The 26,194-nt window shown below is 55.6% G+C and overlaps 7 protein-coding genes across 7 annotated transcripts; 2 read left to right on the top strand and 5 right to left on the bottom strand.

Annotated features, from left to right (window-relative positions):
• Positions 1–1,318: 1,318 nt before the first annotated feature.
• On the bottom strand, positions 1,319–3,817 carry V2A60_002706 (uncharacterized protein; the record flags this gene model as incomplete). Its single annotated transcript, XM_083254052.1, has 1 exon — positions 1,319–3,817. One exon carries the CDS (start codon positions 3,815–3,817, stop codon positions 1,319–1,321), a length of 2,499 nt encoding a protein of 832 aa, XP_083110178.1.
• Positions 3,818–5,945: 2,128 nt separating this feature from the next.
• Positions 5,946–8,328, bottom strand: V2A60_002705 (microtubule associated protein-domain-containing protein; the record flags this gene model as incomplete). The annotated part of the gene is made up of 3 exons (XM_083254051.1): positions 5,946–7,834; positions 7,886–8,147; positions 8,218–8,328. 3 exons carry the CDS (start codon positions 8,326–8,328, stop codon positions 5,946–5,948), a joined length of 2,262 nt encoding a protein of 753 aa, XP_083110177.1.
• A 1,621-nt stretch (positions 8,329–9,949) lies between these two features.
• Positions 9,950–12,587, bottom strand: V2A60_002704 (COPI-interacting protein CEX1; the record flags this gene model as incomplete). Its single annotated transcript, XM_083254050.1, has 7 exons — positions 9,950–11,071; positions 11,136–11,430; positions 11,481–11,854; positions 11,903–12,049; positions 12,103–12,213; positions 12,265–12,402; positions 12,465–12,587. 7 exons carry the CDS (start codon positions 12,585–12,587, stop codon positions 9,950–9,952), a joined length of 2,310 nt encoding a protein of 769 aa, XP_083110176.1.
• A 2,082-nt stretch (positions 12,588–14,669) lies between these two features.
• V2A60_002703 (uncharacterized protein) lies at positions 14,670–15,962 on the top strand (the record flags this gene model as incomplete). Its single annotated transcript, XM_083254049.1, has 1 exon — positions 14,670–15,962. One exon carries the CDS (start codon positions 14,670–14,672, stop codon positions 15,960–15,962), a length of 1,293 nt encoding a protein of 430 aa, XP_083110175.1.
• A 386-nt stretch (positions 15,963–16,348) lies between these two features.
• Positions 16,349–18,902, bottom strand: V2A60_002702 (aconitate hydratase ACO2; the record flags this gene model as incomplete). Its single annotated transcript, XM_083254048.1, has 2 exons — positions 16,349–18,799; positions 18,873–18,902. The coding sequence occupies 2 exons, from the start codon at positions 18,900–18,902 to the stop codon at positions 16,349–16,351; spliced, it is 2,481 nt and encodes an 826-aa protein (XP_083110174.1).
• Positions 18,903–20,136: 1,234 nt separating this feature from the next.
• On the bottom strand, positions 20,137–23,454 carry V2A60_002701 (uncharacterized protein; the record flags this gene model as incomplete). Its single annotated transcript, XM_083254047.1, has 2 exons — positions 20,137–21,036; positions 21,094–23,454. The coding sequence occupies 2 exons, from the start codon at positions 23,452–23,454 to the stop codon at positions 20,137–20,139; spliced, it is 3,261 nt and encodes a 1,086-aa protein (XP_083110173.1).
• Positions 23,455–24,512: 1,058 nt separating this feature from the next.
• V2A60_002700 (uncharacterized protein) lies at positions 24,513–25,877 on the top strand (the record flags this gene model as incomplete). Its single annotated transcript, XM_083254046.1, has 1 exon — positions 24,513–25,877. One exon carries the CDS (start codon positions 24,513–24,515, stop codon positions 25,875–25,877), a length of 1,365 nt encoding a protein of 454 aa, XP_083110172.1.
• Between the last annotated feature and the right edge of the window lie 317 nt (positions 25,878–26,194).

Genomic DNA, 26,194 nt, shown 5'->3' with positions numbered 1-26,194 from the left:
GAGGGGCCTGCTAGACATGGAGACAAACAATGTTTTTTTTATCTCTTTCTCCTTTCTAGGCTCCATTAAATGCATATTTTTTTTATTTCAAGATGGTAATCGTGCTATACAACATTGTGCGGGCTCGTAGTTTTGCGGCCGTCTCCGTGCATCTGCCAAGGCTTGTATGAGCAGCGGTTTCAGTACCGTCGTGCAAAAAAGGAAGAAGAAAAAATCCCAACTCACCCAAGTACTTTTTCAAGGCCGTCCCCCGAGGCAATGATCAAACTTTCGGTAGTATGATCCTGGATCCGCCAGTTACAGCTAGGAGCCGTCCGAACCACTAGGAATATCCGATATCGAGTGGAACCGTCTCAGAGCGTCCACGAGCGAGTACAGAGCATAAGCAAGAAGGAGAAAGAATACAAAGAGGACAAGAATAATGACAGCAACCACATGGTTAGGTTGAATCATCGTGCCAACGATCCGCTTCGGGTATCTAGACGCTGCGCGATCCGGGTACTATGCAGATAGATGCTTGGCAGCCGTTTTCCCCGTCGCAACACACACAAGCATCAAATCACCACAGATATAAGCAAAGTCATGGGTTCCGGTAGAAACAGTTTCCCACGAGCGCGCCTGCTGCCGCCTTGTTGATGGCTTTGCACTTCAGCACCATCTAGCCTGTTGCTATAGTAACAACTCAATGGCGCAGATCGCCGAGGCTCTCGCTCTCTGTCTCTCTCAGCTCTGATTCTAGACTTCTTCTTGCAGGGGCGAAAAGAGGCCGCTGGGCTGCTGCCGTCACCCCCACGGCTTGTTGGGGGGGCAGATGTGGCGGCGCCAAGGTCACCAGATGTTGGCCAGAATATCCAATAGCGTCTGACACGTTGTCTTCTCCATCACAAAAGTATGTGGATAGTCAGATACGTGCACCGCCAAGAGTTGGTTGTGACCTAGCGGTATGTTCAGGTTGGGGCTGGACACTAGACCATATACATGTGAGCATATACCTTTGCCTAAACTGGAGCTGGACTCGAGGCATGAATTGGTCGAGGCTCCATGCAGTATCAGGATCATCAACCTTCTGTCCATTGGCCAAGGCCCAAGTGGCGCAAAGTCCCAGCGTACGATTCGCACACCAAATGCTAGCAAAGACTTTGACAGCCTCACCAGCCTGCACTCTGTAAGTCGGATCGGGAGATGCTCAAGATGAAGCAGAAATACGAGCCACGCTGCAAGTAAAATGCTTCCATAGAGGGTATATTTGTTTATATACAGGGTATAAAGTCTTTTGCTACCACTCGACCGCGCAGTTCGCATCCTTCCTTCCGCATGCTCAGTGCTTCTTCACCCGCGGCTTCGACACCGTCACGCCATTCACGCTCCCCCATATGCTGTCCGACACCTTGGGGGGCAGTTTCCGTCCCCGCAGCCGCTGATCTATCAAAAACATGCCCACCACAAACTCTTGTCGGGTGAGGTAGCCTCTGTGTTCGCGGTCCACCAGCTCCCACACCTCGGCCAACTCCTCAGCCGGCAGGCGGGAGCGCTTCCAAATGTCTCGCACGACCACGTTTACCACGCACTCGGACAGTTCCGTGCCGAGGCCGCTGCCGACACTGGCCGAAGGACTTTCGTGCGTCAGCAACAGGCCGCGATTCGAGGCCCACAGCGCCTCGTATCGCTTGCGCTCCTTGTCGGTGACCTGGTCTCTCCAACGTTTGCGCGAGCCCTCGTGATGCATGTGCTTGGAACTGTGCAGCCTGTGTCGGTGGTTTTTCCGTTGCCTGTCGTGGTCATTCTCGGGCTCGCTCTGAGGTTGGCGTAGGGTCTGGAGCAGATGCGGCGATCGCTGGCGCACGGGCAATGGTGGTGGTGGCAAGGAGGAGCCCGTGTTGTGAGGCGTCAGACGAGACGATGCCAAAGAGCTTGCCATGATGGCATTGGCCATGGAGTTGAGCCGCATCGGGTTGGAAGGTGATCGGGTGAGTCGCCGTCTAGGGGGCTCATGCGTGGGGGATGGCGGCGCACTGACAATCGACTCCCGTCTATTGGGCGGTGGCGGTTGCGGTTTGCCAGCCTTGGGCGTATTCGAAGTAGTGCTTGATACAATAGGCAACCCCCACATGCTGTTGACCGGCGTCGCTTTTGGAAGAGGCGTGGCCGAGTTTCCGCGTGGCCGACCACTCGCAAGCCTTGCCGGCGCCAGCCTCTGACTATTCCGTGGTTTTGGTGGTGTGGGCGGCCGTTTCTCACCAGGCGTACGTTTCTTTGGATCCGGTGAGGGTGACTGTACATCAGCCGTCGGACGGAGGACAATAGCAGGCGGCGGCGTACTGGCCCGGAGGGAAGCAGTCCTAGCGATCCGCGTTGGCTTTGGTGAGAGCACTTCTGGAGTTGATCTACTAATAACACGCGGTGTGGGTGACTTGTGCCTCGGTGTTGTAGGGTTGGGCGAGGCCGAAGTAGGCATATGTCCGCCTTCTTGGCCGTTTGATAGCCGCAGCGGTGAAGGCTTCCGTACCCGTTTGTGAGACGGTGCCTCTCCACCGACATTTGGCTTCTTCAACGCAGCTGTTGATTTAGAGCGAGTTACTATTTTAGAAGGTGTGGCTGTAGTCAATGGGCCGTCAACCTTGAGTGCATCTCCAAACTTGGGCGGGGTCACGCGAGGTTTGTTCGCAGCCACCCGTGCGATTGCTTTCGACGCAGAAGTGGGCGTTGACGGAGTCGAAACTGGCGTGGCATCCATGACTGCCGGGGGTGTCGGCGGCCGCCGAGGTGCAGCGGCTGCCGACTTCTTGTGGGTAGCTTGAGGAGGTGTCGGAGGTCGATCATATTGCCGGCCTTTGCTAGCTCGTTGCTTGGAATCCGACGTCCGATTGGTTGGAGGTGTAGGCGAGACGGTAGTTTGCTTGATGGGAATCGGAGAGGGGCGTGCACTCTGTCGTACGACGGGTTGCTCTGGGGAGGATGTTGCTATTCGCCGTGGTGACGTGGCGTGTTTGCTACCGCGAGCCTTGTCCGCCTCGAACATGGAAATCAGCGAATCTGTTGTAGGTATCGGCTGCGAATCCACAGCGTCAACAATCTGCAGCGTATTCGCGCTGTGGACTCGGCGCGGTTTCCGCAGCGTCGTGGGAGTCGGGCTGCTGCTGCGACTCGCCGCCAACGTGGCCGCAATGAGGCTCGGGCTCTTGGCATCCAGCTTGGCGGCCACGCCGGCCGGAGACTGCGGCGAAAGTCCCAGGGTCAGATGCGAGGGCGGCGACGCGGACGAAGCTCGTGTGGCAGCCTTTGCCGTCTTTGTCGTTGCCGTCGTGATCGTAGTCACGGAATGCGCAGCAGTCGTCGTCGGTGATATGCCAAGCTGCTTCAGGCGCGACGCCACAAGGCCCGCGGGGAGGACCGTGTCGGATTCTATCTCGGGCGACTGGGCATCCGAAGACGCGGTGTGCTGGTGCAGCCGGTGCTGGCCCCGATGCGGACCGAGAGGTGAGGACCGCGTCGCAGGCGTGAGGGCCGCGGCAGCGCCGGGACTCTTTGCCCTCTCCACCGATGACGTCGCAGCGAGAAGGGCGCCATTCTCGCGGTAGTGCTCGAGGCCGTGCTGCTGGTTGTGCAGGGGCGGGCTACGGCTGCGGCTGCGGCTGGTGCTGTCCGGTGTGGGCGTCGTCTGGTGCTTGCTCGAGGAGCGCAAGCTGGCAGCGGACTGGCTTGTTGACGAAGTCGTCTGCGGCGGGCGCTTCTGAAATGCCAGCGAGGCGCCTTGCAAAGCGACAGCGGCGGCGTCGTCTGGCGAGCCTGCGGGGCGGGAGCCGGCCGCAGGAGTCATCAGCAGGCGGTAAGTCGTGGCGACATGAGAGGCGTGATATGGCAGGCGGGTTCGAAGGTGGGCGATGGGGGGGAGTTTCGGCGTGAATCTCGGTTTTAGCGTTGGTGATGTCAAGTCGTTCGTCGTCGTTGAAATGTCGAAGAGAAAAAAGGGGACAAACAGGCGCTGGCTTGAAAAGAAGATACTTGAGGCGACAAAGTATGAGTACAGAGTTGTAAACGAGTGAATTCGGAGAGGAGTGCAGTGAAGATTGAATGAAAAGAAGAAGAAAGGGAGCAAGATGAGGGAGAAGCGAGGCGAGGCGAGGCTAAACGGCGAGGTGTCGTTCAAAGGAGGGAGTGTAGCGGATAACTATGCATAATAAAATGGAGATGGACAGGGGAGAGGATCCGACAGGTCCGACAGACGGCCTGCGTGCCTACCTACTCGGTACCTGGCGCTGGGTAAGTACTTGGGTTGGTACGTGACTAGGTACCTATATGTGGGCAGGTAATAGGTAGCTGACGGGTGACGACAGGCCAAAGCTACTTACTCAGTACTTACCTCCGTAGGTAGGCGCCAGCTGAAACGGTTTTTGGGGGACAAAGGAAATAAGTAGCAAAGTCGCCGCTAGGAGGCGATGAACCAAATGTTTCATATTCCGCAGCATGGGTAAAAAATGCGCAAAAATACTTTAGGCTCCTTTGAAGATGATGAATAGTTCCAAGTATTTCACAAATTAAAGAGTATCGTGTTCCGTCGCCGGTCCATGGATTGTTTGCCCCTTTGCCCAAGCCGGCTCGTCAAAGCAAGCTTGCTGAGGTGAGTCTTATTAGTCCGTACGGGCAAACAACAACAGGGCCGCAGCCAGCGCCTAAAACGAATACGCGGCGGGCCGTTTTAGTGTCCACAGAGGGGGGTCCTCCACAGTTAGTAGGTGGTACTCAGTACGGATAGTGATGCCTGCACTGCCAGGTACTATACTATTAGAACCGCCACAAAGGGGGGGCTGTGGCTGGAGCCCTGTTTCAAGCACAAGGGAATGATTGGGGCTGATTGGAGTTGATTGGGAACCAACAAGTTCCTATTTTTGGCTTGCCGCATTTCTCCATCAAATACTCCGTACATATCCGTACTTGCCAAGTATAACGAATGAATACGAACCATCTGAGCATGATTAGCGTCTGGAGAAAATTCCAACGCCCAAGGGTCCGAACGATTTCAAACGGAGTCTATCTACCAAGGCTCCGTCAACAGAGCTCCTGAGCCCTGTTTTCATCGTCACAACTTTTTGGCCTGCAACTTTTCCTCCTTGCAACCCGCAAGTAGTCATGTTGGTAAATGGATGGCCTTGCGAGATGCAAGTGACACTAGGTGCGTGCGGATGCACACACCCTGAGAATAATATGAATAGAAGAACGAAACGCAAGACAGCGACACACTGACTTGCTGTGTTTTATTCACTCCTTGGGATGGTAGCTATAAAAAAAAAAGAGGAAAACAAAAACCTACAACAAAATACAATAATTCCAACGCCGTTGCTATTCCCAATAGACAAAGAAGATACAGAAGAAGACGAGGCACGAAGAAGAAGAAAAAAATCATCTTCCAAGACTTGTTTGTCCGGTCGTGTCGCGTTCACGATGCCATTTGAGCACTTGCGTGCCCCCCGGTCTCCATACAGACTGGCATTCCCTTTTCTTCCTTTCTGTTCGATTCCCTTATCCAACAGTATACACAAATTAAAACAATCCATCCTCTTCTCTTTTCCAATATTCCAAATTGAAGTAAGAAAAAAAGGGAAAAAGAAAAGCCAAGAACGATAGATATAAACAGGCATCCTTCCTTCGCGGCAGCAATTTCCCTTGCCCATCCATGGTAGACGGTGCAGGTGCTGCAAAAGGGTCAAAATGATAAACCAAGAATATGTATACGTATCCCAGTACGTAGCCAGATAAACAAATAAGCAACAAGTGTTGAAGAAAAAGAAATGTACCAGAGAGGGCAGCGCAAAATAATTCGCCACGTTCCGTTAAAAAAAAGCAAATTGGTCTTGTTTCGTGAGATGCATACGTGCTTCATATCATGTCGTCTGTCGCCCAATACATCTCATCACGGGGCCGCATGCTTGCGACGTCGTCTTCGTTGTTCAAAAGACATCAGAGTCACCCCATTCGCTTCCAGAAACGATACGGTTGCCATCCTCATCAATCATAACCGGACCCGTGTAGCCTATCGGTGGTGGGATGCCGCGCAATCGCTTCGGCTGGCTTGGTACTACCCCATGGCCATACTCGGGCTCTTGACGTTTGCACCGCGCCGCCCGGAGCTTAGCATAGTAGGCGTCTGACGCATCGGGTTCTGGCTCGCTGTTATCGTCGTACGTTTCCCAATTCTCAGACCCCGAGATGGCCGCTGATGATGTGCTCGAGATTTGGCGCGGCGGTCCTTCTGGCGTGTACCCGTAATGCCCAGGTCTAATGGTGGCGTATCGGTCCTCGTCGTAGTCGGACCGCTCTTGCGAGTCTTGAGAGTCGTACCGCCCGCCTCTCGATGTCTGCGGTCTGTCGTCGTACACATCTTCCGGCTCAATCGCGCGAACGATATTCGACCCTAGACCTGCGCCCTTGTACGGGTTCGAGGGTGTCTGCAGCTCCGGCACAGACTTGAGGTCACGCATCTTAGGAGGTGGTGCTCTCATTGGTGCACCGTTGCGCAGCGTCTCCCCCCGGGACTCAGGTCGCGGCCTTTCAGGCGAGTTGTTGCCGTGCTTCAAGTTAGAAAGCGGCGCGCGGGCAGGAATTCGCGACGGGCTGGTGCGGCCGGTGCGAGTCGGACTGGCAGTTCTGGACACAGCAGATTGGGCTGTCGTGGGAGCCTTCCTAGGGCCAGTCGCCGTGGGAGTCTTGGTCATTGTCCGAGGCGGTACCGACTTGCCAATGTTGGCCTTGTGGCCAGATTTAGGCATCTTCACCGCAGATGGTGGCGCACCCGCAGGCGTCTTGGACCGAGCTGCCGGCGCGGTCTTCTTTGAGCCGTCATCTTCGCACTCGTCCAGATACCTCTCGCCAAACACGAGGAACGGGCGGCCGTATTCGTCCTCCCAGCGCTCCAGGACCTTTGTGACTTCCGCAGCGACCTTGGGAAGCTCCTTTGCAATGCGCTTCCTCATCTTCTCCTCGCGCAAAAGCTTGCCAGGGTCACGCTTCTCGCCCTTTTGCCCGCGTAGCATCAGTCGAGAGGCGTCCTGGCTCGAAGTGGCCAGGTCGTCGCGCTCCTTGATGAGGCTCTTGTGGCGGTCCACAAGAGCCAGCACGGGAGCACGCTGCTCCTTGAGAGCCTCCAGTCTGGCAATCTCGCGCTCGTGCGCCTCAAGAAGGGCATCGCTGTAGACGTCAGAAAAGGCGGGCGTGAATTCGAGCATCTCATCTTCCGAAAAGTAAAGGGCGTCCCACAGCGCTTGTAATTGGACGCGCGAGTCTTCGACAAACAGGTGCAGGTTTTGGCGCTTCATTTCATTCAGTCGAGCCAGCTCGTCCTCGAACTCATTGATTTGCCGCAAGCCGCAGCCACGGTTGGCGTTGCTGAAAGCTCTGGTCTCGGCTTCGTCGACGCCCAATTTTGTCCAGAGCGCCTCGACCGCGGCCTTGAGATCGCGCAGCTTTTTCTCGCGGTTCTTCTTTTCGTCGGCAAGGCGATCCTTCTTGGCCTGGAGACGCTTGAGGTCTTCGGCGTGAAGGCCCAGCTGCTCCGGCGCCTCGCGGTAGTACTTGACGATGGCGCCCTCTTGCTGGGCTTGCGGCGTGCCGAGTTCGACCCAGAGCTTGATGATGTTCTCGGCCAGCGACTGGACCGAGGCGATGCGACGTGTGTATTCATCGTAGACGCGGGTGAATTCGCGATCTAGTCTGTCAACATAGGAGGGAGAAAGGTCAAAGTTGGTCGGGATGGTTTGGTTTGGGCCTGTCGGTGGTAGCGCAATCTGGACAAAGGTAGGTTCAAGATGCGATGAGTAGGACTCAAGTGCTTGGACAAGCTCTGCAGCATCATTAGCAGCGCGTTCGGCCCGCGATGGCTCTGTCAACTTACTTTTTACTTGCTCAAAGCGTTCTCTATGCAGGCGAGCAATCTGAGTCTGCTTTTCTTTGAGGTTTTGTAGACAGTGGTTCAAGGGATACGTTATATTGATGTCGTCGGTGTCGTAGTCTCGTCGGCTCTTGGAGTCGTCGAGTGATGTTTCCATCTCCCGAATTTTGGTGATGATGGTCTTGGCTTCGTCAATCATTTCCTTTTTTTCGGTATTGACGAGGCGAACTTGGTTGTTGAGGGCCTCAGAAAGAGCCGAGAAGAGCTACATTGCATGACAAGGCAGGTTAGCACTCAATCGCACCGCCAGAGTCGCGCCAGCCGGAGTGCCTTACCTCGGACTCGCGAGCCTGGCGCTCATGCGTAGGGACGCCAATCTCGTCAAACAGGCTGTGTAGCTGGCCAATGCTGCTATTGACCTGCTGAGCCAAGTAGCTTGAATCCATGGTGAGCAGACTGATGCGCCTGCGCGCGGCGGGCAGCGAAACGAAAAGGCGTGTGATGCCAGCGGCAAAATGAGGGGGCGAAACAAGGGAAAATGATAAGTTCCGATCGGAAAAGTCGCCGGCGCCGCGATGCGAGACCTTTCTTTGTTTTACCAAGGAGAATAGAAGCGTGCGTCTCCGTCGGGCGGTATGTTTGGGGAGGAGAGCTGGAATGCTGTTGTTTACAATTGACGAGATGGGGTGTTGCGATGCCGGATTTGCAGAGGACGAAGGGGATATGTGGGCAAGAACGGGAGAAGAGAAGAGAAAGCGTAGGAAAAAGAATTTAGTGATCGTCAGAGCATCATATCATGCGCCGTAGGTAATTCAGAACAAAAGACCCCGTTGGTCTGTCATTCCACGTCGTGATGGAAATGTTGGGCGACGTTGTTCTGCAGTGAGACAGGAAGCAAGTCGAGCAGAGAGAGAGGGACAGAAGGTCGCTTTAGCTGCGGCCCGTCCAGGTAGAATGCCAAATGTACACAAACCACCAAGAACAGCGTCAACGGTACCAATCAAACACGATTGAGCACGGTTCAGTGGGCTCCCGGCTTCCTGCAAGCCCTGTATTATCGTCTGACCATCCACTGTTTAGAGTCTTTGGTGGCCGATCAGTCCCGCGTTTGGCGTTGTCACGGCAACCATCATCGACGAACACACACAGCGCCGCGCCCACTGGACGCTTTCTAGTTGTCTGCCTTTTGGTTCAATTGACAATACCCATCATTATTGACCGAAAGAAGACTAGTGGCAGTTTCAGACTTGGCCTCATTCTCCCCACTGATTGGCCTTTTTGTGTACTCAGTATGTACAAGGTAACAAACTTTGGCCAGTCAAGTCCCTCACATGTGCATGCATTAACTAAGTAGCATGTGTGCAGTTATGCCCGTGTACGAGGCTTGCAACTCCCAACAGGCGTAACACTGTTTTGATGATTACCAGAGAGTGGCGTGCACGAGACTATTTCGACATGACACCTGCGTATCTTTCTAGGCAATGTAGTTGGTAGTTGTGTATTTTGCGATTTAGCAACTCTACATACCACTTTTCGGCATTTGATCTTCCGCAGCTCAGCACTGCGTCCCTGCGGCTTGCATCTCGAATCCTCACGCGGAGTCAATTAGCAGTTGTCGCCTAAGTTTTTGCAAGAGGTCCTCACGTAATTTGCGTCGTTCGGCGAGATCTCCGCAATCAACATTTTACCGCCATATGCTGTGTTGGCTGTTTGCTGGGTCGCATCAGCGTCGGACCACACCAGCAACTGTGCCCAATCACCGGTACGTACGGAGCCCCGAAACCAGAAACATGCCAATATATTCAAGTCCAACAATATGAAGCTACGTGGCGTTGGCAATTGGTGACCATATGATACCTTTTGCACATCACTGCAGGGAAATTCTGCCGTCCATCATGCACTACAGGGTAGTTGTCGGAACGTCTTGGTATGCATGCATCAAGCTCTCACCCCCACTCTTGGCATCATATCACCGGCCGCATCAGTACAGATATCAGAATCGCACGAAACCTGGTATTCCAAAATTAGAATTAGACGCTCGAATACAAGTGCTCCTATATAAGCCATCTACCAGCCATCGCCCCACCCTGCATCGTCGTCATCTGCTTTCGGCGCAAGGTCAATCTTCTTGGCTACCACTGGCTTCGGCTTTGCTGCAGGCTTCGCAAGAGGCTTCTTTGCCGTCGTGCTTGTGCCCGTCTTTGCCAGCCCCTTGGGCAGAGCCTTCGAGCCAGACTTCTTTTGTGACTGGGCTGCCAGCCATCCTGCAAAGTCCGGCTCGCCCTCGTCGAACGGTGTCGCTGATGCCGTAGCGGGCGCCGACTTTGTTGATGGCTGGCTTGTGGCTTCACCCCAGCCACCATCCTCGTCCATGTCACCCATGTCGCCCCAGCCGCCAGCGTCGTCATCAGCCCCATCGCCGTAGAATTCTTCCGCCAGAGCACTAGGCGTGGGGGACGGTGCCGCGGTAGAAGCCGGTGGTGAAGCAAGTGCCTGTCTGTGCAACGCCGATGCTGAGGAGGTCGGCTTGCGCGCGTCGGGGGCGGGGGAAGAGGACGCTCTCGGTGCGGCCGCCGACCCGTTGGTGGTTTGCATATCACCCGCGGCGGTCGACATCTTGTTTGTAAAGGACGAAATGGCCCAGCCAGTCCAGCCCTGGGAGCCAGCGCTCGGTTGAGGTGTGCTCATGCGAGCAGCCTGGCCGTCGCCAGCCTGTGCCGGTGGTAGCGCCGAGTCTGGCATGTTGGCGGCAGCCTTCTTGATCTTAGCGACGTACGAGTCCATGGCGCGAGTTGCCTGGTCGCGCACAAGCTTCTCCTTGTCAATGAGCAATGGGCAGAGCGCAGGGAGGATGCGCGTCGCACAGTCTTCCTCTGTAAAGTACTCGGATGTCGCTGCCAAGGCCATCAACGCAGCGTTGCGCGCGTGAACAAACGGGTCCCGCATCGATCTTGTGAAAGCGGCAATAAGAACCTTGGATCTTGAACCCGTCCCGAGATACTTTGCGATTTTTCCTAGGCAAATTGTTGTATTGGTCCGAATACCAGGTTGCTCGTCATTGGCCGTCTTGGCAAGGTGCTTGAGCAGCTCGCCATTGATTGTGCGATCAGAGAGCTTTGTGATCAAGACCAAGACCGACTTGAGGGTTTGCTCTCGCACAATAGGGGTGGCATCCGTGAAGCCAGCGACCTGCACGACTGTTAGAAACTATCCCACACTGTCAAACGACCCGGCACCTTTCATTAGGACTTACAATTTGTGGAAAAATTTTGTCGTTGACAATCTTTTGCGGCAGTTGGTCGATGATGATTGGCAGACTGTCCAGCAGACAAACTCGGATGGCGCGATCGGGGTTGCCGAATATCCTGACGATGAAAGGAATCATCTTGGTTTCAAAGTCGTCCTGCGACAATTTGGAGGCAATTTTGAGCACAACCCCAATAGCCTTGGGTCCACCACCGCCAAATTCTACCGACTTCATCAGTTCCGGAAGAACCTTCATGATGAAAAAGTCTTCTGGGAAGTCATCTGACACCTGTTCCAAGTCGCTTTCTGATTGTTAGCGATTTGGCGCGCTAGGAGACTGACAGATACATACTCCAAAAATTGCTCGCGCTCTTCTTCCGATTTGATTCCGAGGTTATCAATCCCCTCTGTCAGTTTAATGAGCGGTGTATCGAAGAAGGCATCGCGACGACCACCCTGATCGAGGAATGCGGATACTGATATGCGAGCTTTTGGGTTTGCGTTGCATAGTCGCTTGTAACTGGAGTGCATTGTCGGAGGAACGCCGCGAGTTTGTCCAGCATTGTCTCGGCCGTTGTAGTCACCATTGAAAACTTCGTATATTAGCACACCATAGTTGAAGGCGTCGACAGCTGAGTGAGGGTTCTTCTTGATCGCGTCCCAGCCACTTTGTATAACTTCAGGAGGCGAGTATCGGGCAGAGTCTGGAGCAAGGCTTCCATATGTCTATTACTGTTAGTGTAATTGGCAAAATTTGGCACCAGGTGTACTGACATATATAGTAGATTCGTCGTCCTTGACGCTGCTAAGTATTTCAAAGCCACCAAGCTTCCATTCGCCACTTTCGGAAGTATACACGGAGCCAACCTTGACAGCGCCATGAATGGAGGAAGCGTCCGAGTTGATGAATTTCAGGGTCCGCTATCAGCTATTAGATGTTGTACGTGGAGAGTCGTTTAAACTGGCTTTCGTACCGCAATGCCGTGCAGACCCCATTTTATTGTTTCGGGACTCAGAGATTTGCGTCGGACATGCCAGCGCAAGGGAACAACTCGCTCGGTAGCAATGTAGATGTATGTTTCCGTCTGGTGCGAATATTAGGCAAAGTAGGATAGCGATGGGGGAACTGTACCCACCTCTACCGTGTCAAGGACTTTGATTACACCAGGGTGGCGGATGGTGCGAAGCTTTCGGAGGGCGTTTCGGGCGAGGGGCAGGAGACCTCTGTGAGCGGTGATGTCGAAGGAAAAGATGCTGCAGTTGGAGCCGTCCTCCTATTGATATTATTAGCAACTGCATGAGAAATGGTAGGGTCGCATGGCGCAGCACAGCTTACCCTCTTGGTGCCGTTGAACAAGGTCCAGATAGACTCGTCCACGTCAACCTTGTCACCGAAGCTGTAGGGGAAGGGAGGCCCTTTGGCCATGGCGGAGGCCACGGCTGACTTGAGAAAATCCATGACTTGCAGACCTCACGGACTGGTGTTGTGAAATTGGAGTCTTGGAAAGTCAGCGTTGTGCCGAGGGGGGCGCATTCAGCAGTGTGATCGTGAAGCTGAACATGGATAGCTGCGGGTTGCAGAAAGACATGGTGTACTTACGGAGTAAGTTGTAACCAGCAAGTAAATGCCCCGCGCTAGCACGTGTAGGCTCGCGCTTCCTTGGCTACCTAGGTAGGTACTAAGGCAGTCGCAACAATCACAGACGGATTTGTTGCTGAAGAAATCTACATTGAGGGTACCGTTATCGAGTTGCTTATTGTTTTATCCTACAAAATTCTGTCAGGCCTTACTAACGTAACATATCTCTGAGTTTTCTTACTGAGTATGGCAGACACAATGCGCCGTACTACCCATGTAGGTAGATGGCGCCCCAGACTGCTCTTGGTAACAACGTCATTTTATGGCGCACCTCAGTGCAGCTCATAGGTCGGTAGGTAGGTACCTGTAGTAGCGGCGTTGCGGGGGCACAAGAGCAGTACAGTGATGCAGTACACCGCTGGAATGGCCCCTCTTTCTGCTCTCAATCCCTTGGAAACGTCCCTTCACTTACTGGGCAAATCCTACCTACCTACTAAGGTAGGTACCTAGGCAGGTGAGCTCAAAGCCAGTCACAACCGTCGCCCTTTGCTGGCCCCAGCCTGGGAAGGCGGTCTCTTCTGGCAGGGACTGACATCTCAGTTCCGCCACCTCAATCCCACCTCATGCATAGATTGGCCCAAAAAAGAGATGGCATCGAGCGCCCCCCAGCCTGCTGGCTCCATTTCGCCTTGTCATGCTGGAGCAGGCTCCGGTTGGCTCTGTGTATATTTCCCCCGTTTAACATCGCCGCCCAGGTACGGAGATTAGGCTCCGGATTTCGCTTTCTCTACGCTTTGGTTTTCGCCGCCCGTGCCCTAAGCCTTACCTACCTACAACTTGGCTGTGCAAGGCAAAAGTCAATTGACGTCCCTCCCCCGTCCTCGCCATCTATAGTCGCCCACGGTATGTCCCTTGAATCGCCCCAGTTCCCAATCATGCCCCTCCAAATCCTCGAATGATGCCCAATGGTAAAAGGTCTGACCGAACGAAACCTGCTGGGGCCTGTGTCACCTGCAAGTCTGCACCGTCCCGCGGCGGTTTTAGCCACATGCTTGCCCAGTCAGATGAAGTTGTAAAGTTTCCATCGTGTTCTTTGCCATTCCTGACTGGCGTACATGGAAAATCATTTCTGCCACAATTTGGAGCCTCGATTTTTGCTGCTCAACTGATCCAGGCCAAAGGCAGTGGCAGACAAGTCGCGGCGCAGCCGCAGTCCAGGGACACAGGAACCGTTGCGTTTTCAGCTTGAAGTCGCAAAGATAACTGAAAAGATCTGACGAGGACGTCCTCACTTTGATTACTGCTTCTGTATAATAAACAAGTGGCAACATACACTGACAACGCTGGTAGACAACCTCATGTCCACCCCACACGATTCCGAAAGGGATTGGGTTACATGTGCGGGGTGGCTCGACTGTCGCGTGAAGAGCTAGTCATGCCGTTTCCGAGGCTCAAGACGACAGTTAGCCTCTGAAAAAGAGTCATTCAATTTCGAGGTACCCGAGAGCCACTATGAGCCTAAATGCTGCTCAGCAACCGACCAGGTCCAAATCACCAATTCCGAGCTCGAGCCATGACGGGACTGCGTCGACAAAGGCTCCAACACTCGGTATGCCTAGCACAGACCCGGCAAACAGGGTCACAAAGCCGAAATGGACGGCCAAGTGGACTCGAGGACAGTTTTCTTTCTATGCAAAGACTGCCAGCTCCGGGGTTCGGCGCCAACGGCCACATGTGCCTGCTCGCTCAGAGACGATGACTGGGCTGGCCACCACACTGATGGAGCATGCCATTATCGCGCCCGCGGTTGTGGGCGCTACAGAGCAAAGTCAACTGGTGACAGCTGGCGAACAAGCAGTCGGGAGTGATGAAGCTATAGAGTCACTTGCGCGTTTGTACACAAACGAAGCGAGCCCGTGGCCGCCACTCCATCCTCTCTCAACCTCTGTCCCAGATATCAGCATGGCTCATGATGTAGAAGCTGGGTCGAGTGCGATTCGTGATCATGTAGCGCTCAATTCTGGGGCTGCTAGTGTGCCTCGGTCCTTTCATCACGCAGACCTAATCATCTCGTCCGATGACAGCGACCAAGACGCCAATGCTGATAAGCTCCCCATCATGGCACAGGGTGCAGTCACCGACGATGTGCCACCCGTTCCGTCAGTCGAGAGTTGCACAAGCCTCTACTCGTGTGGCCTCGAACTGCCAACAGCACAAACAAAGCTGCTCTCACCTGGACAATCCAAACAACCACAGCGAGATTTTCAGGCCCCAAATACTGCTGCGAGCCGCGAAGTCATTTATATCGACAGTACGGACGAAAGCGAACGAGATGATGTTGATGCTTGTACACCTATACGGCGCTTAACTTTGCATGAGTCTTCTTTCGATATGCCAACCTCAAAGGCCCCAGCAACGTCGGCAGAGCGCGTTTGCTCTCCAAAAAAGACGCACGCCACTCTTTTCGTTCGCCCGCAGAATGCAAGTGTCGAGACTGAATCCTCTGAAGATAATATTCCGCTCGCTCTTTTGCGTGAGAGACGTCTCAGGAATAAACGCATGCGCAGTTGTGACGAGGCAACTGACTTCGCCTTGCTGAATCGACCGATGACACGGCTGCGGCAATCTGTTACTGCTAGAAGTCAGCGGAGGGATTTTGACTCTGATGCTTTCGATGCCATGATTTATAGCCAGAGCCGAAACAAGCCACCGCCTGGCGTGTCAATTCCTCGGCCCACGAAGGCGATGTATGTGGCCCCTCACGACACAAGGGTCTTTGTTTCTGCCAACCCAGCTATTCACGGACCCGTGGTGCGATCGGACAGTTGGTGGAAAGACAAGGCGAAGGAAATTCAAAAGCGGCCCAAGCGCAAGCAATGGTTCGGCAAAGTAACGCAGCGGATGCGTTGGCTTTACCAGAAGCAGATGGTGGAGGAGGTGAAGCGTCACGACGCGCGTACGAGAAGCTCTGCTGCAGCGCGCCAGACGCGACCGGAACCCCAACCTGCTGCATACAGAAGAATTATGGACTTTGGCGACGTCCCGGAGAACCAGCTCCCGCCAGATCTCCTCAGCAACCGTGCCTGGGTCAAGGGCTGCGCGTGGTTTCGGAAGATGCGGGAGGAGGATGCAGCCATGCGCCGCGGGGTGGAACACAGCACACAGAGGGCGTGGCAGTATTATCAAACAGTATTGAACAATAGCGAAGAATGGCGGCCTGGAACACGACAGCATAGTACAGCATTCTTTTCTTAATGAAAAAAACAATGACGAACATTTAAAACTTTCAACAAGATTCGGTACGGTTGTGTAGGTCGACCTGGTAGTGATGTGCAAGACTTGGTGTAATTTGATACGTAAAAGGCTGTATACGACTCTCAAGTTTGCCATTGGCAGCAAAGTGCGAGAACGCAAAGATGAAATATAATAGAAGTGAAAAAATACAGATAAAATTAGAAAACTCCCGACGTGACAAAAAACCCGATAAGAAAGCCCTTGCCGACTCCTTTCAAATGACCCAAATCCAATGTTTGTTTTTCTTTAAATATTTTTTTGCCCACCTTTCTTTTTTCGCTTTTCGTCCCTCACTACTTTGACTGCCGACAGCATCACTACTACCACTAGCGTGCCTCGTCTTTATTTTAGACGCCCTTGGACAGAAGGTTCAGCGCACTGCCGGCGAGGATGAAGCCGGCCTGGTCCTTGCTGACGGCGTGCTTGGTTGGGATGCGGACGTCGCCGCTGCCGTCCTTCTTGGTGACGCGCAGGTAGACGTCGCCCTGGCCGCCGTTGCGGAGCATCTCGTAGAGGCCCTCGGTGGCGACCTCGTCGCCGGCGGCGATGCGGTCGTAGTCGGCCTCGTCCGCAAAGGTCAGGGGCACGACGCCCTGCTTCTTGAGGTTGGTCTCGTGGATGCGGGCAAAGGACTTGGTGAGGACGACGCGGGCGCCGAGGTAGCGGGGCTGGAGGGCGGCGTGCTCGCGCGCGGAGCCCTCGCCGTAGTTGTGCTCGGCGACGACGAGCCAGTCCTGGCCGCGGTCCTTCCAGCGGGCGGCGAGCGCGGGGATGGTGTGCTGCGAGCCGTCGAGGTCGTAGGCGGCGTTGACCTCGCCCGTCTCGGCGTTGACGGCCGTGTTGAGCGTGTTGGTGGCAATGTTGGGCAGGTGGCCCTTGTACTTGAGCCAGGGCCCCGCGGCCGAGATGGTGTCGGTGGTGCACTTGCCCGTGACCTTGACGAGGACGCGGAGGCCGGCGAGGTCGCCGGCCGGGAAGGGCGCAAAGGGCTCGAGCAGGGCCAGGCGCTCCGACGTGGGGGCGATGGCGACCTGGACGGACGGGTCGGCGGGCTGGGAGAGCACGCCGAGGGCGGCGACGCCCGACTCAAAGGGCGTCTCGGGCCCTTCCTTGCCTCGCGGCGGGGAGAAGCGAAAGTCGCGGCCGTCGGGCGTCTTGAGGGTGTCGGTGACGGGGTTGAAGGTGGTGGCGCCAGCAAAGGCCATGGCGGTGACGATCTCGGGGGAGGCGAGGAAGTTCATGGTGGCCGGGTTGCCGTCGTTGCGGCCGCGGAAGTTGCGGTTGTACGAGGTGAGGATGGCGTTGGGGGTGCCCTTTTCGACGCCGTCCTGGCGCTGCCACTGCCCGATGCAGGGGCCGCAGGCGTTGGAGAGAAGGACGCCGCCGGCGGCGTCAAAGGCCTCGAGGGTGCCGTCGCGCTCGAGGGTGGCACGGATCTGCTCGCTGCCCGGGGTGATGTAAAAGTCGGCGGCGGGCTTGAGGCCGGCGGCGGCGGCCTCCTTGAGGAGCGACTCGACGCGCGTCATGTCCTCGTAGGACGAGTTGGTGCAGCTGCCAATGAGGCCGGCGGAGAGGGCCTCGGGCCACTGGCCCTCGCGGACGGCGTCCTTGAACTTGGACAGGGGCGTGGCCAGGTCCGGGGTGAAGGGCCCGTTGATGTGCGGCTCGAGCTCCGACAGGTTGATGGTGATGCGCTCGTCGTACTCGGCGCCCTCGTCCGCGCGGAACTGGAAGCGGGCGTCGGGGCCGACGCCGGCGCCGGGGAAGGCCTGCAGGGCGTCAATGTTCGCAATGGCCTGGGCGCGGCGGGTAGAAGCCAGGTAGCGGGCCGAAGCCTTTGTGTAGGGGAAGATGGAGGTGGTGGCGCCGACCTCGGCGCCCATGTTGCAGATGGTGGACATGCCGGTGCAGCTGAGAGAGTCGACGCCGGGCCCAAAGTACTCGATGATGAAGCCGGTGCCGCCGCGGACGGTGAGCTCGCCGGCGAGGCGCAGGATGATGTCCTTGGGGGCGGCCCAGTCGCTGAGGCGGCCGGTGAGCTCGACGCCGAGGATCTTGGGGGCCTTGAGCTCCCAGGGGGCGCCGACGAGGGCCTCGACAGCGTCGGCGCCGCCCACGCCGATGGTGATTGTGGTGAGGCCGCCGGCATTGGGGCTGTGGCTGTCGGTGCCGAGCATCATGAGGCCCGGGAGGGCGTAGTTTTCCAGGACGGTCTGGTGGATGATGCCGGCGCCGGGGGGCCAAAAGTCCATGCCGTACTTGCGGGCGGCCGACTCGAGAAAGTCAAAGACCTCCTTGTTGGTCTGGATGCCCGAGGAGAGGTCGTCGCCGGCGCCGCGGGCGCCGACAATCAGGTGGTCGCAGTGGATGCTGGCCGGGATGGCGGGCCGCTCGAGGTTGCACGACATGAACTGCAGCAAGGCCATCTGGGCCGAGGCGTCCTGCATGTTGACGCGGTCCGGGTCGAGACGCAGGTTGGCGGCGCCGCGGACGCTGCGGCCATTGCCGGTGCCGGTGAGCAGCGAGGCCTCGACGTCGTGCAGGTGGCTGTAGAGGATCTTTTCGGCGAGGGTCAGGCGCTGGCCGGCGAGGACACGGCGGACCTCGGTGTACTTATTGAACAGGCGCTCGTAGGTGGGCGGCAAGGATGTGGCCGTGGAGAGAGCGCGGCGAGATGTGATGGAGGTGGTGGTTGCTGTTGTTGTGGTGTTGTTGGCGATGCGGCTCTTGAGTCTGAGCAACGCAGGAGCTGTAGAGGCTCCGGAGCCGGAGCACAGGGCTGCAGAGCGAACAAGGGTCTAATGGACGAGGACGTGTTAGAAAAAAAAAGTTCATGATCTGAATGGAATGAAAACAAGAGAGTATATTTACCGTCATGGCACCTCCACGGCGGCCAGCCATTGCCATTGGAGCCATATTCGAAACTTGAGTGGTGGTGGTGGTGGTGTGGTGGTTTGGTGACTCTTGTCCGTTTTTTTTTTTCCTAGGTTATAAGTTAGAGTGACTGACACGGACGAAAAGACGCTGGGGATTTTCTTTTGGGGCCCCGGTTGCTCGGCTGCTGCGTGGTCGGAGTGGGGGCGAAGGAGGCAGATGGCCCTACAGATGGCCTATTGATGGCGCTGTAGACCACTGAGAAGGAAACCTCTGTGAGGTTAAATTGGCCTGTGACTCCGTTTGTTCCAGAGGCTCGTGGGCCAAACTTTGAAATTACCAGCGCTGGATTGGCCTAGACAGGGGCTGAAGGGTGGGTTGCTCTGGGTTGCGCTGGGATGGTGCAGACAATGACAGGGGACGTTGCAGTGCATTGGCTAGGGGCCTAAGTACCTCCCTAGCTAATCCGTACTGTACGGGATTCTCGAGTATCTCCCAGCTCTCACCTCGTCCTTGTATGAGAGCGGCACAGACGCAGAGTCAAATCTGGTCATGAAGAATATAATTCAAATATAGCGCTAATCTCAGGAGATTCGTGCTCTACTTAAATCTTTCTCTTATGTTTTAATTCCGACACAGAGATTGCATGGCCGCCTTCATCTATGCTGCCATACGTATTGTTACTTGCTGCCGCTGCCGTTGCTGCCGCTGCAGCTGCAGCACCCTAGCTCCCCTGTAGCTGCTCCGGTGCCCTGCAGCTCTAGCGCTTGCGTAATCGCCCATCGGCACTCTTCAGACCTCGCTCGAGGTACGTACCTTTTGATGCACCATCCGCAATCGGCTTCTTCTGCACCACCACGTTACTTAAGTACTTGAGTACTTACTTGTATTAATATAAAATAAAAAAGACGCCACTCATCACGACGGCATCAACATGCCGTCCTAGAATACCACGCAATGCCAACTCGACACTACACCCCCCCTCCCACTCATCTTGCTGACTCGATCCTTGCTATTGAGGGGAAAAAATGAATTTGCCTGGATGTTAAGAAAAAAAAAAAAAAAAGAAACATCTGCCCCTCGCAATCCATTCCCATCTATGCCTATCCTTACAAACTGTACATGCTCCAACGCGCAAAAACAATGCGCATCCGTAAATACGTTGCTTGAAGATTCCTTCACCTTCCTATTTTGCCCCCAAAGCAATGACCGAAACATAGAAAATTGAAAAGAAGATAACTGGCCGCTCTATCCATGTAAATTAAAACGCCCGAGTCGCACCGTCTGCCTCCTCCAGCCACAGCGCCGCCAGATCCTGTGCCAGTCCCAGCCGCAGTCTGCGCAGCACCTCGTCGCTCCGAGTCGACGCCTGCCATTGTTTGCGCCAGTCCCATCCCCTCTCGACCCTGCCCAGGCCCGCCACCGACTTGTGCAGCTGGCTCGCCATCATCGAGCTGCCCGTCATCACGTAGCTGCTCGCACCTAGCGCGTTTGTCGACTTGAGCATCAGGTCCGCCGGCGTCGAGCCTTTCAGCCCCTGCCCCGACGCCAATACCAGCTTGAAGAACTCGTCGCACACCTCGTACACGCGCGAGCCTACCGTCTGCAAGTCGTCAATCGCCTTGAGCAAAACATCAATCTGCTCCAGCGACACTGTGCACGGTTTCTGCCCCAGAAACACCGTGGCTTCTCCCAGCAGAGCCAGCAAAAAGTCTTCGCTCACCACCGCGTCTCGTCTGTCGTCGTACAGACCCCCGCGAATGTTGTCATCCGAACTCGAAATCACGGCCACCAGTGCAGATGCCGCTTTCTTGCGCAGCGACAGTGCCTTGAACGATGATGCATCTTCCAAGCCGTACTCGTCTCGCACTTCGTAAAACTTGCGAAGCGTCGCGTACCCACTCAGCATCCGGCCCAGCAATTGTGCCGCCTCAAGATCCTGCTTCGCTTTCCTCTCCAACGTCGTTGTGCGGTTTCGCAGCAGATCCTTGAGTTCGTTATCCAGCTCCTTCTCCCCTGGGTACGCTGTCGAGTGAACAAGCGAGTATGATGTGAGGAGACTCAGCACCTCGCGAACCCGTTCCGTCTTGTGCGACAAGGCAAAGTACCACAGTGCCTCGCCGTACCGGTGCGATTCTTTGGCCAGAATATCGGCAAACACCTGCCTTGAAGTCAGCTTCTGCATCCCTCAACCGCACTCAATGTCAGTATCACTTACCTCGACAGTCTCTTCGGCAAAGCCCACCATGCCCAAGTCATTCAGGATCCGCCACATCTTGTCTACTGTCGGACCCGAGTGCTGGTCGAGTGTCGCGAGCAAGTCTCGCAGAAGCTCCCCTACCGTCTGCTCCGACTTTTCCGGGAGGTCCATGCGGCCCAGCACCTGAATCGCCACCTCCCAGCCGTCTCGTTGCGGCGACAACCGCTCAACACCAGCCAGTTCGCGTGCGTAGAGAACCAGCGTTGTATCCTTGATGCCTTGTTTCTCGTCGTCAGAGGGCTGTGTAATTCCGAGCAGAGCCAAATCATCCATGTCGAGGCCATCTGCGGGCAGATCGGTCGCCAGCTTGGTCGCCGGTAGCCACTCGCCGAGCGATGCAATCTCGGCGACCGAGCATGATACAGGCAGCGACCAGGTCCGGAGGCAGCCAATGACTGCTGTAATATTGCCCTCGAATGCAGAGGCGATCGCCACCTCTACGGGATCCATCGTGTTGGGATTCAGATCAGATTGAATGACCTTGTGAAATGCAGCAGACAGCCGGTCCAGGTAGTCATCTGAAGCGCCAAATGGGCTCGTCGTCGAGGCATTGAATCGCCCATGTGTAATGCGCAAGTTCTTGCGTCGCTGCGCGTTGTCGTCCCACCATCCGAAAAGTCCCACCGTAGCCTCGCACCAGTCCTGCGCAGTCTCCAAGATGGCTTCGTGGTCGCCCAGGACGATGCCATACACCATTTGCAGGTGCTCGTAAATGTCCCACGGGAGCTGGCTGGAAGCTTCTTTTGCCATGGTAGACATGGATTGGGCGGGCGAGCCGTACTCGTCGTTGTAATCATCCATCTGCACATCGCGGCCTTCGGCAAAGAGAGCCAGTCTGTCCAGGGAGCCCTTGGCGCGCACGCGGAACAGAGTCCAGGCGCTGTTCCAAATATCCCAGTCACCACCGTTGGCGGCAGGGCACTGTTCCAGCGTCTCAGCGGTAGCCGCAGCAAACCGTCGGACATTGTCCAGAGCCTTGCCTGTGTATGCCTTTTCACCACGCGTTCCTTTGCGCACATGCTCCCATCCAGCATTCTGTAGCAGATGGGACGCACCCGTGACGTTTCCTCGGAGCAGGGCATTCCGCAGGGTTTGCCAGAACAAGCTGTGACATGCTGGGCTAGGCTTGTACCGGCTAATTTCGCGAACCTGGTCGGGGAAGAGATTGTGGCTGGAGTCCATCCAGCTGAAGAGGACTTCTGGCAACGGGGGAGTCTTTTCCTGCTCAGTGTCGGGGTCGAATCTCGTGTGATGCATGCGGAGGATCAGATGGGCTACGAACGCGGCCTTTTCGAATGGCTGCGCCCGCGCGCCGGGACCAACAGACGCAAAGTCTTCGCCTTCCGGCTGAGGAAGGGTATCTACGTAATCGTTCCAGAGGCGGATCAGGTGGTAAGAGATGGTGGCAAGCGAGTTATCCATCTTGTCCGCATCCTCCTCGGTGCCAACGCCATCCTTGTACAGGCGGCAGACAAGGTCCTCAGTGTTGAGAATCAGCTCATGCGGCTCGGTTAACGTAGCGGCATCTTGGCTCGTGTAGATGTCTCTGGCGATCGTGCCGAATCGAAACTCCTTATTTCTCGTGGATGCGCCAAAGTGTACTGATGATCGACGAAATATATCTTCCGCTTCTTTCCGTACTCTGTCAGTCGCCGCGGGTGTGTTAAGCATCATGAGATCGGAGCCTTCGCCGATGATGGGCTGACCATATGGCCTATCGTCGTGTCGCATGTTGAGAAACATGTCGCCTTGGTCGGATCCCTTGTCGTCGAGCGCGAGGTCCTTGTCCGCATTGCGTTGGTCCATTTCCATCTCCTGTAGAAGGAATCGTTCAATCTCGGCTTCCATATCATCACCATCAGCATCGGCCTCGGCAGCTTGGTAAGCGTCCTTGTGAGACATGCGGAACAAGCTGCCGCGTGGTGGAGGTAGCTCGTCTTCGCCTTCGGCGTCCATCTCTTCGCCTTCGGCATCCTCGTCGAAGTGAAATTGTCGACTCAAGCCGGACGGCCCAAGCTCGCGGCCCCGAATGGAGCGGCCGAGGGGAGCATTGCTGGCATCGCTTCGCTCGAACAAGGTGCGCCCGCCAAAATTCGGTTTGCTGACGCCGCGCATCATGGAGCTGCCGAGGAAGGCATCGGATGGAGCTCCGGCAGGCGTGGTTGAAGCAGCAGAAGAGGGTGGTGGCGGACCAGCGGGGGTTGTCGAAGGCTGTTCACCAAAGTGAGGCATGCCATAGCTGCGCTGAGGCCGTCTGTCGGGCGTCGAGGGCGCACTGCTTGGCGGGCTACTGTCGGGCACAACGAACCGGCTTGCCATGGCTGCGAGTGCGCGTCACGCGAGGTTGCAATGGCACAGAGAGGATGGTCAATGAAATCTGAGGAAGAGTATATGACGCGCGCTGAAGCTGTCCGCCAGTGTTTCACACGTGCCGGACGTGTGAAGGCAATCGCAGCATTCACAAGTAAAAAAGAGGTGAGCGAAAGCTTGCCAGTATCAAAGTTAGCGCGGCGCGCCAAAGGCTTGGGAAGAGTTTGGCCTTGTTGCTGGGCTAATAATAATTCTAGGAGCTGGGTGGGTTGTCCAGCAACTGCGCTGTGGACCGTGGCACAGTAACCTTTGTCTGATGACTGTACAACTGTGGCTGGAATATATTAGTTTCGGTTGCTGGTCTGTGGCTAAACTGTGGAACCGTGGTGGAGCATTGCTGCCTAACATTGCTGCACGTGATCTCGCATCACTTGCGCGTCCTAAGCACAGTCTAGGCTGGGGTTCGACCGCGTGGCGCACCGCGACAGCCTGGCCCGTTTCCAAGCCCGGCCTAAAACCCAGCTGGCCTGCATGGCGCGGGGCGCCTGACGGATCATGGCCCAACAAAGTACGTCCTTCTCGTTCGCGCGCCCTTTGGCTCGATGCACAACTTCAGCCCGTTCGCAATTCACGCACGCACCCATATCATTCCAGCAGGAGACCGCGTATGAAGAGTGTGCTTTTTAATTTCCCCCTCTTCTTTGTCGTCACCTTGGCCCGTTTCCCTCCTTGGCGCATAGAGCAGCAAACGACCTCGTTTAGTGATTCAAAGTGAGCCGGTGGAGCGCGAGATTGACTCTGCGCAACGTCCACATCCTTTCACCACCTTGTGCCACTAGCTTTGCCACTGCGGAGTCTCCGTTCCCCTACGAATATATAATACTAGGCAGAACCCCCTCCGCGGGCTTTGCGCCGACGGTGGTATATATGAACACTTTTGAGTTAGTGCATAGACAACATTGCACCTCCGATCGTCGATACCAAAACGCGCGAAGCTAACTCGGCCCTCTTTCAGCGTCCTAGTCACTGGTGCCGCCGGAATATTGCTCGCACACTCCCTCGTCAAGATGATTTGCGACAGAGAGCCTCCGCCCTCGCAGGCACCAAAACGCACGATCCGACCAACGACGCGATGGAGGTCTATCAAGCGCTCAAAACAGCCTCAGAATCGCCCCCCTCATCGTGTTGCGCCAGGATCTATCCTCGACATCATGCGACGCCGCCCCGGCACTTCGCTGTTTGTACGGCCGCTCTGCTGGAGAGACCAGCATGCAGAGCTCCTCGGCGTTCACTTCAACGAACTGCCGAGCTGCGATACACCCATGCCGGTCAATGAGCCCGGATCACCACCTCCCAAGGGGCATATGCGACCCTCTAGAACCATCAAGACTCTCAGTGACACGCTTACTGATATCCTATCGCACAAGATTGCTCATCCCACCGTTCTGGCGGACGCCATGCGCACCATCATGCGAACACTATGGCCCGATACCTTCTGTCGGACATGCCACGTTCCGAATCTGGACTTGTACTTTGGAGACAGGGCGTACCCTGAGGTGGTCAAAAACGAAATAATGTGGACATATCCTAGCGGCAGCTACTCCTCGCCACAAACTACACAAACTTCCCAGAACTCTTCGCCGTCCACACAGGCTGCAGATTCTCAAACAGCGTCAGATTCACAAGGGTCGTCAACTCCTCGCCCACATCGATTAGATGGGTACCCGATGGTTTGCTACATGAGCAAGTCGCATTTGGCGTCTATACGGAGGAATATGTTTCGCATTTTGCCGGGCCCGAATGGCCAGTTCAATGAGCCTGTGTATCGCCTATCTCGACTGCTATCCAAGAGACTCGTACCGAATAACGAAGACGAGGATTCTCACATTGCAGGCATCATGCTTGCCATGGCCCAACGGCATTTTTACTCTAATCCATATGTTCTCTCCATTTTCCGTAAAGGAACTTCGCCAGCCGTCAATGCAAAGCCATTTTGCGACTTAAAAATGCGCGTCATGACACACGATACCGAGCGAGCAGAGTTCATCGTCTATACCGGCCACGTTACGAAAACATTTCTGGAGCGCTTTCGACAGCCGCATAGGATGCCGTTTCCCGGAGACTTTGATGGAGACATTGGCCTGCGGATTGACTACGTACGCGTACCTATCTGGCCGATTCTGGGACTCCGAGAGCGACTCGGCAAGGCTCTCGGAGAGGACCTTGTCGGTGACTTTGACCAAGAAATCATGGAAACATGGGAAGAAGACGTCATGGAGACACCGAGGTGCAGCGGCAGCAAGCGGAAACGGACCACCCTCAGCGAAGTTGTTAATGGAAGCTTCGAAAGCTCAGAAGGTGAACGGTCGTCTCCGGTCCGTGACAAAAGGCAATGCATAAGGCCAGGGACTCCGCTCCAGGCTGCGGCGTAGGATTTTGATGTCTTGTCTTGTCTGGTGATGTCGCAGCTACGGAAGAGAGATGACTTGCGATTATACAATTTCTGATGATGTTATGTAGATTACTTGTTTTTTCTAGCGAATCATGTGCCCTGTGGAGTTATTGAGTGGCTTATAGGACTAGACTTTGACTGTACCTTGGACCGGCATAAGGGATATCGAGACTGGCCATGGAGTTACGGTCTGGAGATGGCTCATTGGCGGAAGAGGGGGTGTTAATGTCGAAGCAGCCCGGCGTCTGGTGGCGGCTATCTAGCAGCCTGTTACTTAATAGTGAAAATTGTCTTCAA

This window comes from Cordyceps javanica, chromosome 2 (assembly GCF_051103115.1).
Source record: "Cordyceps javanica chromosome 2, complete sequence".
Classification (NCBI taxonomy): domain Eukaryota; kingdom Fungi; phylum Ascomycota; class Sordariomycetes; order Hypocreales; family Cordycipitaceae; genus Cordyceps; species Cordyceps javanica.
Note: the sequence above shows the minus strand (reverse complement) of the source record. Positions and strands in the feature narration are given on the sequence as shown.